The sequence below is a fragment of the Mixophyes fleayi genome, chromosome 4 (assembly GCF_038048845.1).
Source record: "Mixophyes fleayi isolate aMixFle1 chromosome 4, aMixFle1.hap1, whole genome shotgun sequence".
NCBI classification, from domain to species: Eukaryota; Metazoa; Chordata; class Amphibia; order Anura; family Limnodynastidae; genus Mixophyes; species Mixophyes fleayi.
The window spans coordinates 292,046,489-292,059,895 of NC_134405.1; the positions used below are offsets into that span (position 1 = coordinate 292,046,489).

General features: G+C 41.1%; 1 protein-coding gene and 1 long non-coding RNA gene across 3 annotated transcripts; both read right to left on the bottom strand.

Annotated features, from left to right (window-relative positions):
• Positions 1 to 1,140: 1,140 nt before the first annotated feature.
• Positions 1,141 to 3,644, bottom strand: LOC142152818 (uncharacterized). Its single transcript, XM_075209830.1, has 2 exons — positions 1,972 to 3,644; positions 1,141 to 1,388 (listed from the first exon to the last, which is right to left on the bottom strand). Exons 1-2 carry the CDS (start codon positions 2,432 to 2,434, stop codon positions 1,222 to 1,224), a joined length of 630 nt encoding a protein of 209 aa, XP_075065931.1. The 5' UTR covers positions 2,435 to 3,644; the 3' UTR covers positions 1,141 to 1,221.
• A 7,124-nt stretch (positions 3,645 to 10,768) lies between these two features.
• Positions 10,769 to 12,229, bottom strand: LOC142152819 (uncharacterized). Of its 2 annotated transcripts, XR_012691401.1 has the most exons (3): positions 12,101 to 12,229; positions 11,336 to 11,432; positions 10,769 to 11,000 (listed from the first exon to the last, which is right to left on the bottom strand). It is a non-coding gene; the product is annotated as an uncharacterized LOC142152819 (long non-coding RNA). The 2 variants fall into 2 exon arrangements; XR_012691400.1 differs by having other exon boundaries at positions 11,336 to 12,229.
• Positions 12,230 to 13,407: the final 1,178 nt, after the last annotated feature.

The following is a 13,407-nucleotide window of genomic DNA, read 5'->3' on the forward strand; positions in this document are numbered from 1 at the left end:
GTGAATACATCTTTGCCTTTTCAGCAAAATGAATGCATAGCATACTCTTCCATAAAGGATACACACAAGAGTGTATATACAACCTCCACACAGAGGAAGGGTCTCTGTCTGGATTACAACTCAGGAATGACTGTATGCAAATGGGGACAGCTACCCGCTACCCCAACCTGAGACATGAAAATACACAGACAACACCAACAATACAGCATGCGTGCTACACAGACACCTCACACTTAATACTACTCTTCATTATTCACACAAATTTCTCACAAAATACCTATCTCACAGGTAGCTCACTGGTTAGCACTTTGGACTCACAACACAGCAGACATGAGTTCAAATACTGAGCATACCCATAACTAATGTGTGGACTGGAATCATTATCCTAACAAGAAATGGGACACAATGTTTTTTTTTTTTATTTTGCATTTGTTATACACGCTCAACCATATTGTAAAATATGCCCTCTGATTTATACTGTATTGAAAGTAAATATTTATTTGGAGGGAAAATCCAAGAAGCCTCACGGCCTATACTTCACATGCACAGTATTAGCTGCATGCTGACATTGAGTATTCTAAATGGACTAAGGGGGGGGGGGGGGGGTGTTGTAGGTGACAGCTTCCTTGGAGGTAAATGCAACATTGTCAGCAAATAGACTTTCATCTGGATCCATGGCGTACACGTTATGTCATGTACTCAGCTGTATCCAAACAGGCCGCTCTCCACACTCCAGTACGATGGTCCTTTGCCTCGCTTGCACTTCTGCCTTACACCACTGACGCCACTTCTGGGTACACTTTCGAGGCTCTCTTCAATGTGTCACTGTTACTTGAATGTAACCTTGGACTATCACTACAATGACATATGTATTTGGGGGAATTGGTAACTAGCTAGAGCATTTGACATTTTTGGATTTTATCTTGCACACAGGGCCTACAGATGCAATACCTCTTATAGGGGTGGCTTGTTCGTGGAGGGCACATGTTACTTTTGGATTACATGCAAATAGCTAAAGAAATCCTTTTGTGTTTTACAAATGATGTTATAAGCAAAACATCTTTCTTCATTACTCTTTTCGGACTATTATATATACCCACATGTTGTGTAATGAGATGAATAAAGACACACACACCAAGGTTTGTTTTTTTATAAAGTTATATATTTTTAAAACACAACAATCTTTTCAAACTATTTACATATACATCAATAAATAAAATATCATCGAAATGAGGCCCAGTAGGCCAATTTAAAACGCAGGTTGCCTACAATGTTCCCAATATGTACGTGGAGGCCTTCCAGGTCCTCCACAATTTGACCCATGTGGGCCATCAGTTCTGCTGCGGTGGGTGGTGGTGGAGGCCAATTGCCAGCTTCCTCAGTGGGTGCTGAAAGAAATCAGAAATTAAACATTACATACATGGATACATATTTCATCAAACAGACAGGATTTACTAGAGATGTTTACTGTTACATTACTTTCAAAACTTAGGCCTCTGGCCACAAAACCATTTGCACGCACATTAGACATCGAGAAGGCATTCGAATCAATGTACTAAATTCTGGTGAGCCACGGGGAGAGGGCCATGTACAGGGTTGTCTTATCCAGCATTATTGGCCCCAGGTCCTATGCACTACATGGGCCACTACCTATACAATCACTCACAGGAATTCAAACGATTTTGGTGTAGATTAGATTTTATAAACAAGTCATTAATATACTGACGAGTTGACCAGGCTAGCGGCCACATTGTTTTGCCCAATGCCCTGCGTGCCCATGTATTAAGATGGCTATGGCTGTGGTTTGAGTGTTTAATGCGCCTAAAATGTATAGGCAGATATTATAAGTGTTCGACCTGTGGCATTTAAGGCACCATTTAATCAACATATGTCACAGCAGGGATTATGTACAAGTATAATGCACATGTCAATCTTGTATAACTATGTCCATCACTTATCGCAAATACTTACAATCTTCCAACTCCACTGCCTCTTGGCTGCCTGATGTGGAGTCCGCTAAATCCTGGGGCTCCCGGTCAGCCTGCTCCTCGTCCTCCTCCACCGCTGCTGCCACTGGCACCGGCACTGGCACCGCCTCCTCCTCCTCCTGCTCCTCCACTGCCATTGCCACTGGCACCGCCTCCTCCTCCTCCTCCGACACTGCCACTGCCACTGGCACCGCCTCCTCCTCCTCCTGCGACACTGCCACTGGCACCGCCTCCTCCTCCTGCGACACTGCCACTGGCACCGCCGCCTCCTCCTCCTCCGATGACAGTGGCACTGCCACCGCCACTGGCTGCTGCTCCTCCTCCTCCTCCTCCTCAGCTGCCTGCGCCTCGACTAATGCCCGGCGGCGTTGGCGGCGTTCCCAGCGTGCTCGGTCTGTTTGAAAAAAGGAAATATAAACAAAAGGACATGTTAACACAATCACCATTTGAAAAAAACTATTGTATTTTGACAATCAGGTGATCATACATATTTAATCAACTTTACATTGTCAGCAGGCATAAATATTTGCTACTAACAATGCAAGGAGGTAAACATGATGAACACAAAGCATTTCACATGACTTGTCAGCCCAGCACAGTGGTCTAGTGGTTAGCACGTCTGCCTCACAGCACTGGGGTCAGGAGTTCAACTCCCTGATGATAGTTACATATGTGTGGAGTTTGGAGGCTTGCTCCATATTTGCATGTGTTGTCTACCACACTCCCCAAACATACTACTGGCCGCCTAATTAGGTTTTGTTCACATTTGGCCGTAGTATGTTTTTTTCATGTAGGTGCTTTTAAGTCATCAAACTCCCTTGGCCCTGGTCAATTAGTTCTCTACAGGACCACCGAATTAGTGGATGGAGGTCAAAAAGCTTTGAATGTTGAGTATACTTTGGAAATCACCCTTTGTTGGGACTACCTTACAGTCTAAAAGAGTCTAAATAGGCAGTTAAGTAATAATTGATTAGCTATATCTAGCACACTATCTAATCTGTTTGCATCTTATGGGAGCTTGCAAAAATCAGTCTAAACACTAAGGTGTTTTGTATTTGAAACGTGCCTTTTAAATCTTGGCCCAATAATGACAACACATCTTCCACTCCAAAATGTTTTTAAGGTTAGACTAGCAAGTTACAGCACTCGGGTCAAGACTTAGAATGCCTGATTTCCTAAACCACACTTAATGGTGAGAATTGTCACACAAAAACATTTAGGTCAGTAAATGGTTAGCAGACGCATTTAGGACACAGGAGCCAAAGCTTTTTGGGTGCACTGGAAGGGGCATGACCTTTATAGTGTGCTTGCACATAGTTATGTAGGCCATGTCAGGTGTTTAGGGTGAACATATTTACAAACATAGGGCCTGATTCATTAAGGATCCTTAACTTGAGAAACTTCTTATTTCAGTCTCCTGGACAAAACCATGTTACAATGCAAGGGGTGCAAATTAGTAATCTGTTTTGACCATAAATTAAATACTGACTGCTTTTTCATGTAGCACACAAATATCAACTTTAAACTTCCGTGTACAAATAATCTATCAAGTATCTGTGTGCTAAATGAAAAAACAGTCAGTATTTAACTTATGTGCAAAACTGAACACTAATTTGCACCCCTTGCATTGTAACATGGTTTTGTCCAGGAGACTGAAATAAGAAGTTTCTCAAGTTAGGGATCCTTCATGAATCAGGGCCATAGAGCAAATATATATATATGTTGACTTTTTTTTGGCGATTAGTAGAGAACTCACTTATTCTGATCTCCCTACGGAGCTCCTCCAGAAGCTGGGGCTGGCGGCGCCGGAGATCGCTCCACCGCCGTTGGAGCTGAACGGTGCTCCGCCGAATGTTGTATCGGAGGCGGAGGCGTCTGCGGACCCTTTGATAGGCCCGCACCTTCACCTCGTTGGACACATACCGTCCAGAGGGTACATTGTCCATACCCTCTGCAAGGACTCTCAGCTCACGCCTGCTGAAAATTGCAGCCCTCATTTTGGTATAATGTCTATAACACAAAATGGGGGCCTCTGCGTTCCGATTGGTTCGCTGAGCACGTATGGGCGTGCTCACGTCACACGCGGAGCTTTCACACACCTGTGTTGTGACTCTGATTGTCTCTCCCACCAAGAACATGGCGGGCGCCTGCACTGAGACGAGTACAGTGTGCTCCGCAATTAGGAAGAAGAGTGTACACCTGGTTTATTAATTCAACACTCCATTTAAACCCACCTGTGCTTTGGTCTAGTGCCTGTTCATTCGCTTTTTAGCCTGGATAGAGCACAGTCAAGATTTCATTACATTACATTTGGATGATTGTTCTAAAAAGCCAACAACAAACAGTAAGTACCAAACTAAATCAGAGATTGAAAGATTTTTTTTTTTTTTGTGTTCTCCTAAAGTTTTCTGCCTACAGTATGCTAAGTTCTTTTGAACCTTATCCATATTCAAATTAGGAGGTTAGCTTTGTTTACCACATTACCTTTTCTTGCTTATAAAAAATAATTTGTTTTTTTTTTCGCAGCCCATACCACGCATTACCCAGTTGACTATCAAAATAATTTTTGTCTTTTGTGCCAAACTTTGGAGAAAAGTAAGTATAAGAATTTATCTGAAATTTCTGGATAGTTCCAAAATATTTTTATCTCCTAATGTAGTAAACTGTTTGCTCTGCAATATGTGTGGCCGGAATGTAAAAAAAACTGCTAAGCAAAGGGCCCCTGGCCTCACATTTAACATGTAAAGTTTTCAATAGTAGCCTACAGTATGCTAAGTTCTTTTGAAACTTATCCTTGTTCAATGGCATAATAACTAGCTCATTGCACTGATGGACACATGGGTCCAAATGTTGGCCGATTTGTAACCAAATATTAATAATAATTACACAATATAGGGTTTGCAACTGAGTGATATCCTTCATTTTGGTGTGTTGCTAACCTGTAAACCAATGTTATGGTTTGAAAAGTGAAGAGTAGTAGTAGTAGTAGGAGAATGTTGCTATAGTATTTGACTAATATGTCAGTCAAAATGCAGTGGTCAAACTAAATGGCCGTTAAATAGACAAACCACAATGTTTATTATAATAAGGGGCATGTGTTTTAGACCTAGTTAGAAGTTTGTGAAATTGTACCTTATGTAGGGGGGGGATGTGCTTAGATTCTGTATCACCACCTGACTGTGTGCATTGCCTATAAAGACACAACTTATCTTTGAAATAGGAATATGTCTGATGCTGGCCCAAGTAATGTGGAGGCACCAGGGCTGCCAACTAGGCGTAAAAACAACTTCATAGAGGAGGAGCTGGAGGTGCTGGTAGAAGAGGTTCTGGCGAGGTTCCACAGTGGGAACCGCCAAATAACCGGACGCGAGCGCCAAACCCATTGGCAGGAAATCACAAGGCTCATAAATGAAATATCTCCGTATGAGCGTACAAAGGTTGAAGTACAGAAAAGGTACGAATTAAATTTAAAAATAATAGCCCTATTTAACTTTACTGACTGTGTGTATTTGTCAAATAATATATATAGATATCGCTAGAGATAAATATGGATTTTGTGACATAGTAGCATTAGTCACCTGTGAGGTGAAACCACCTTGTGACTCCAATGCATTTGTTGATCAGGCCCTTTGTTTTCAGAAACTAACACCATGGCCCTTGGTCACATTGACATAATATGTTTACCACATTATACGCGCTTCAAAATAGCAAAATCTGTATTACTGTATGTGAAGGTTAAATTGGTGTGATTACGAAACGTGCAATGTATTTGATTGAAAAATGTGTCATTTTGAGTTGAAGGTACTATGTGAGGCAATAATGTTTGTCTATTCCACAGATGGGCAGACTATAAAGGACGCCTGAAAGCGAAGCTTGTTGAGCTTCACAGGCATGCTCAAGGCACTGGTGGGGGGCCTCGACTACGTACTACTTTAACACCCCTCGAGGAGCGGGCGAGGGCTGCAATAGCCCTGGTGGAGATAGTTGGGGTGGGCGACATAGACACTGGCTCTAGCCCATCCCGAACAGGAGAGGCCGCTCCACTAGGTACATGATGAGTTTGCTTTCTTAATGTCTGTAAAGCTTTGTATCTGTCTGAGTAAAAGTGTCAACTCTCAGGATGTGTTTGTGAAGGTAAACTTCAATTGCACAATGTGTTTGCCTATCACATAGTAGGAAATGACATTTACACACTGAAGACAAATGGTCTCAATATGTAGGGCTCATCCTAAAATGTCAGACCATAAGTGGCAATGTTTGTATTTGGGGAGCGGAAAGGGCTGCTAGCACATTCAAGGGAAGCTGACACTTTACCAATGCTACATCACGCGTTGTAAGATGTTTTTGCCAATATAATATCGCACCTTACTCATTGATTCTAATTACTTTATTTTACTTATTATTATCTCTCTACAGCATGTGAGCAGCAGGCGCCTGCTTCACCGGTGGATGAAGAAGTTGCCCGTGATGTGGAGGAGCCTCAGCTGGCTCCAGCTGAATATGTAAGGCAGCGGACACTCGCACGCGCAGCCGAAAATCTTAAAGACGTCACTCTTGCACAGAATGTTTACCTGTCACACATATCAAGCACTGTCCAACACACGGATCAGCAAATCGACCGTCTCACTAACACATTCTCCGATTTCATGAGCACACACACCTCTTTACTGACGACACTCGCCACCAAAATTGATAATTTAAATACTTCAGTGACAAATATTGCAACACTCCTGGGTGATATCTTGCATGTCCACTCCCAACGCACCTCCGGCACAATCCCTTCACCCAGCTCAGATTATTTGTTCGGCAGCCCCCATACCCAGTTGTCTGTCGCCTCCGCCCTCCCTGATGTGTCTGTCGCCTCCGCCCTCCCTGATGTGTCTGTCGCCTCCGCCCTCCCTGATGTGTCTGTCGCCTCCGCCCTCCCTGATGTGTCTGTCGCCTCCGCCCTCCCTGATGTGTCTGTCGCCTCCGCCCTCCCTGATGTGTCTGTCGCCTCCGCCCTCCCTGATCCCGAACTATGTCGTCTTATGTGTTTTGCCTTTGCTCGTGGCTATGGCCAATCCCCCGTTGTGCCCACTTCCCCCTCGCCTGTCGTGGCCCCATCCCTATCCCCTGACCCTGCACCTTCACCTCGTCGGACACAACCCGCTTGCCTTGCCCCATTGCTTGGTTCCTCTGACTCCTCTACATCACGGGTGACAAGAAGTCGGAGTAGGGGAGCCTCCCGTCCAACCGGCTTTAAAAAAACACGGAAAAAGTAATTTGTATTGTTTTAACCTAACAAATATAGTTTAATATATGACGAAAATATGTATTATTTTTTTTTTTTATAATAAAAAAAAATTCCTACTACTGAAATGTCTATTTCTTTTTTACGGCAGATTCCATAATGTTTTTTGTAATAACAATGCTTGTTATCAAGTCTAACCATAGTATAATCTCCAAACAAACTGGCTGATTCATTAACGTATTCAAACAAATATGTATCGAATATCAGTGTGCTGACCAAAACCATGCCATGGCCCTGATTGAGTAATGAACCTAGATGTCAAGGATACATATTTCTGAATGCTGCTCAAAAGCCTTTTAAAATGCAAGTGGTGCAAAATAGCAATAGGTTTAGAGCACGAAAAAAAAAAAAGTCTGTATCCTAATGTACCGCACAAATACTTGATAGCTTATTTGTACACTGAAATGTTCATGTCAGGTAGGACCTCTCCTACCCCAAAATTACATCTCCAATGACATTTTTGGTTTACATCCCCCTCCAAACTGACATGCTTTGCCCTTGCTTAGTTACTTTGCCTTACCTTTCCAGAATGAATCTGGCCCATGGTTTGCTGAAGAAGACTTAAACAAGAGGTGTATCAAGGTAAGCTTCTTAATGCTTTTGCCACAGTGTTTCTTTATTTGCCTTACTAAATAATTGCAAACACAACCTGCAACTACAGTGCCCCTTTAGAGGTAGGGCAAATCATTCGGTCAAGAAAGTATTGCATTTGCAAACTGTAACCTAACACAAAGGAGCCACAAAAGACAGGTGTTAAGGGAACCCAAATAAATTTAAAAACATTTTTTCCCATGATGGCACAGGACAAATATTGTTAACTACTATTTTGTACAGGTAAGAATCTGTGCTAATTCTAAAAATCTAATAAGGGATTTGTATTTAAGATTAGTGCTAATGCACAGTGTGTGGTACACTCGACGTCATTTAGCATAACAGTTATTTACATGTAACCTCATGACCTTATTGCACTAAGCACATATAGGTTGGGTCTCACATTTGGATCTTAGGTGCACTTACCCCATCAGCCGCTGTCATATCACGGCTACCTGGGTGCCTTCTGGTCGTCAGCAACATTCCCGTCCTCCACAGCTCCGTTTGTAATCAAACACACACTGTTTGTTCTGCTGCATGTGCACAGGCATCTTGGATGCAGTCAGGTGATCATTCCAGATCAACCAGATTCAGCACCTGTGATCCCATTAAGTGCTCAGCCAATAGTTGCTTGGGACAAACCATTTAAAGCTGCTGCTGTGATCTGTTCATTGCCTAAACAACACACTTCTCTCCAGTGGATAGTTATTGGCCCCAGTGTTTCTGGCTGCATTACAAAATCAGTGTTTGTGTCCACATTCTCAGACTGCTCATTCCCCTGCTAGATTGGACAATCAGCAAGAACATGAGCAGGAAGATCATCCAGGCTGCTCTGTTCAGATTCACACCTGCTGCAGGTAATCCCAAGGGTCCCTGATTCGGATCAAGAAATACAGACTAACGTGACAGTTTGACACACTATAAGGGTGTATGTAGTGCTGTGTGTCTGACTAATCATGTAAGACGCAAATGAAAAAGCTTGGAGTATAGATATGGTTTGGTCAGGCAAAGAAGCACACTCTGTAATACAAGTAGACTCCAAGAGGTAGTTTGTCCACCAAACTCCTCTATCCTGTAAAGACTTTTCCAAACTCTATGATCTGATCCCCCCAATCCATGATAGTTTAAACCAATCTGGAACCTTGAATACATTATTATAACAAACAGACCCTAGAGTTTCTTACGTAATGTACACTGATACATTCATTGTTAAAGTGGGCACGTCACTTGGATTTGGCTCCCTTCCAGTTTTGGAAAACATTTATGCAAGGCCAAGCAATTTTCTATAACGGGCAACATATTATCGTGTGAAGCTTGGTATGTTGTGATTTCTTGCCAATACAGACACAGGTACCCATTGCACACGTTCACCCTCTATAAGCCAAAAAAACTGGATGCCTCACCTAACAATGTAAACATCAACAATATCTACCAGACATTAATCCCTCAAAATACTGTGTGCTCGGCCCAACACTCTTGGATTAGATCAGGGGTGGGCAAACCTGTCCTCAAGGGCCATATCCAGTTCATGTTTTTAGGATTTCTGTCTGTAGAAACAGGTGGGATAATTACTGACCCAGCCAAATAGATTAACTCAGCTGTACATGATTAAAGAAATCCTAAAAACATGAACTGGATATGGCCCTTGAGGACAGGTTTGCCCACCCCTGGATTAGATGGTGGTAAAGGAATTTGAACATGGAGCCATAATCCTAAAGGGCGGATATCTGTACATTAAGGCTTTGTACTTCCCTTGCCCAAGGCATGGACAAATGCTGCAAATTATTGTTAACATTGACTAGCATGTTTAAACAGACATAGGTGGTATTACGACACACACTTTGAAGAGAAACAAAGGTGGAATGTTAATTTGTCACTACTTTCCACTTTAAGAGGACAAGCTACATGAAAATGGTATTGAGAATAAATTTCACATTTCTACACCACAATAACATTGGAGACCTGCATTATCAGGTTCAGCAAACATATCAAGTGACTGCTGCCTAACAATGGGTAATCAGACTAATGTAACTAGTTCTCATGTGGAGTATCTATGGTGGCTGTAAGTTTACATATAGCTGCCTTGACCAATTAGCAAACTAGGGGCCTGATTCATTAAGGATCTTATCTGTCATTTTTTGCTTATCTTAAGCTAATCCACTCTGTTCATGCTCAGAAAAGGGAGATAAGAAGCAAAAGCCACTGCATAAGTGACGAATTTCTTACGCTAGGATGAAAATCCATCTTTGCTTCACTCTTATCTCCCCGTTTCTTCATAACAATAAGCATCTTACCTTTTGCACAAGATAAGAAGATTACTAATGATTCAGGCCCTAGGTGATGGTATTATGGCCTTGTAGCAAGACTCCACTAGCTTAGTGCCCTAATGCATTCCCCATAATTGTTAGTGTGGGGTTTGTGTCTGGCATGTGGGTGTTGGAACACTTTGAAACAAAGTGCCACTAGCACAAGCGAAAAATATTGTTATCCCATTTGGCCCAGGGCCAAAAGTTGGTAGTGTGTGACCTGACACTGCTAACATTTTTGCTTTCTTTATATACATTTACCTGTAATGTGATGCCTATATTCCTACGCACATCACATGTTCGCTCTAAAAGCTGAAAGTGTCCAAACAATTTACTACTAAGCACCAAACACACATACAAACCTCCACACTATAGCCATTTTCTAAAACTATACATTTACCCCATTGAGCGTGTTTGTAGGCTATGGTGAATCTGTGGCAAAGGAGAAAATAACCACACCTAGATTTCCTATATTCATTTAAAATAAAACCTGTTCCACAATAGTTTTGAAAGCACTACACATGGATTTATGGGTATTAAAATATTATTCAGTGCACTGTAGTAATGGTACAAAATGGCATGACAACTGATTGCTGACACATTTGCAGCATAGGCTAGATTTATTACATATATGAATTCAAATGTGCTGACAAAAACAAAGCAAACAAGGTAATGGTCTGTGTGTGTAAAAATTCCTTGGATTAAGAGATGACAATCTGGCCAGACTGAAGAGAGACATAAGCAGGCTTGGAGCTCTGGGGAAATTCAACAACATGTAGTGAGACACGAATTGCACAAATCCAAAATCCACGCCAACACACCCTGTTGAACGAAAGGCAACAAATTAATATGGCAATATTAGGTCAGACAACTTGCATTTTGATATCAAGAGATTGAGCAATGTATTGGCATGTGTAAAAAAGCCAGTAATATTATAGTGTATAATAATGGCTTGTGTGTTTGGACTATACCTAGGATTCTGAATGCACTATTTGACTTAATTTGAAACACCAAACCCATATGTTACATAGCTAGCATCTGCCCATATGTTTTGTTTGTGCAACCACACATTGCAGGCTTAGTAACGACGACATTATTGTATGGAGCACACTCACTGGCCAATCACATTTTAGTGCAGATAGCACTATACTACTTACATTTGAAAACACCCTTCACCATGGCAACATCCACCAACTCCAAAGGGAAGTGCAATGGCAGAAAAGCCAGCACTGCAGGCCAAGTGTAATCTAAAGGCTGTAGATATAAGAAAAACAAATAAAGTGTCAATAATGTGCACTTCAACACTATATGTGCTGATCAATAAACTGTAGAAAAACCAAACATCAATTATGTTGCCACATTAGGCTGTTGATTTAAACTACCCCATTAACGTGCATTTAGCTAAAGACATTAAGGCTAAACTTGGAGGCATGAAGCTATACTTTCTACACACATTGTAAAGGTAAAATACAGGTAGGCATGGTTTTTCCCCTATTATTACACATAGAAACCATTTCAGTAACACACCAGACCATGTCTATTCATATTCCCATTTTGAATAACCATACCTTAGATAATCAACCCTTGACTAAGCTTGCACATGATTTGACCACTGATCTTTTAAATGTGAAGATATTTATGTTTTGTTCCAAAAAAAATAAAAAAAATTACAACATTGACCCCTTTCATTGTAACATGCTTTGTCCACTAGAACATTTACTTATTTTTTATCCTTTGCTCTCCTTAATGACTCAAGCACAGAGTGTTAATGTGTCTTTAAGGTAGGGTCTGAAAAACCACACTTCAAATAAAAGGTATTAGAAAAAGAAAAGAGAAAAAAAACAAAAAACAGTATGGACATTCTTAATGCAAAGTATTTTAACAAGGGGTATGTAATAAAACAATATCTGGTTTCTACTTACCACACACACAGACAAATGTGGAATGTCAATAAGCAATCACTAGACACCCAAAAAACACAATCCAGGACCAAGATCTGTGGAGGGGAGGGTAAACAGGTACAAAATAAATCAATATAGATGGATAATCTTTATGTGCGTCACTACAGTCGAGAGGTATCTATGCAGAGACACATCCCAAGTCTACACAGTTGCCTCAATATTCAAACTCTGCAGCTAATTAAAGACTTTTCCACTAACCTTCAACATAAAATTCTTAACCATTATGACCTTTCAGCATAATTTTCTATCTGTATCTCACCAATATCTTTTCCTACAAATAAACATGAGTGTTGAGCAAGGTACAGCAATAAACTGCAGAGATTATGAAACATTTCACCATTAAGGGCTACTTACCCAGAATTGTGAATCTCCCAACAACACAGAAAGCCAAGCAAGGTCTTTTTAAGTAACACTGTAATTAGTGAATTAAATGCAGGTGAGTAGGCTGGAGAGTATGCCGGACACGTCATTAGGAGCACGCAGGTGCGTTATAATTAGCCAAGTGTGGTTTTGTGTAAAAGTGACCTGACATGTGAGCAACGTTTATTTTCTGTAGGTAAGTAGAGATTATAACGATTATTACAGATGTCATTAATGAGCTAAGCTGTTAGTGTTGTGGCAATAGTATGGGTAAAATAGTTTTAAGTACAATTCTATGAGGTATTATTCATTTGCATGTGCTACATTTAGATGTGCCACAATAGTGTAGTGGTTATGTATTTCACCCCCCAATACTAAGTGCAGAAGTTCAAGGCCCCAGGTCAACCCTAAGCACCAAGTGAGTTAATAAAACACATTATTAAGCATACTCCTAAAAGTAAAAAACTATATGCAACTGCTTGTATTTAGCGTAAGATTCGCAAACGCGCTTAATTCACGTTTGTTTGGTGACGTTTTTGCAGCTCCTGCTGCTTTAGTAAAACAGTGTTTTTATTAATGTGTGTGTTTATCTAGGGTTAATATTTTAATACCACGTTATCCATCATGCTGTTCATATTAATTGCAACATGGCCAATTTATCAGGTCTAAGACAGTCATTCAGCTGTGCTAACTAGTTAATGTGCAGTTTGGTGTTGGTGTTTCAATGTGAAGTATAACTCAGTGAATAAAGAAATGAGCTTGCAACAACAAGGTAATGAGTTTGAACCCTGAATGATGCGTGTATGTGGCTAACCTTGGTATATTTACAAGTTTGAGGGTATTTATTCCACTCTGTGACTTAGTATATGTTTTGGTGTGTAAGGTGGCTATATGTAATGTTCAACAGT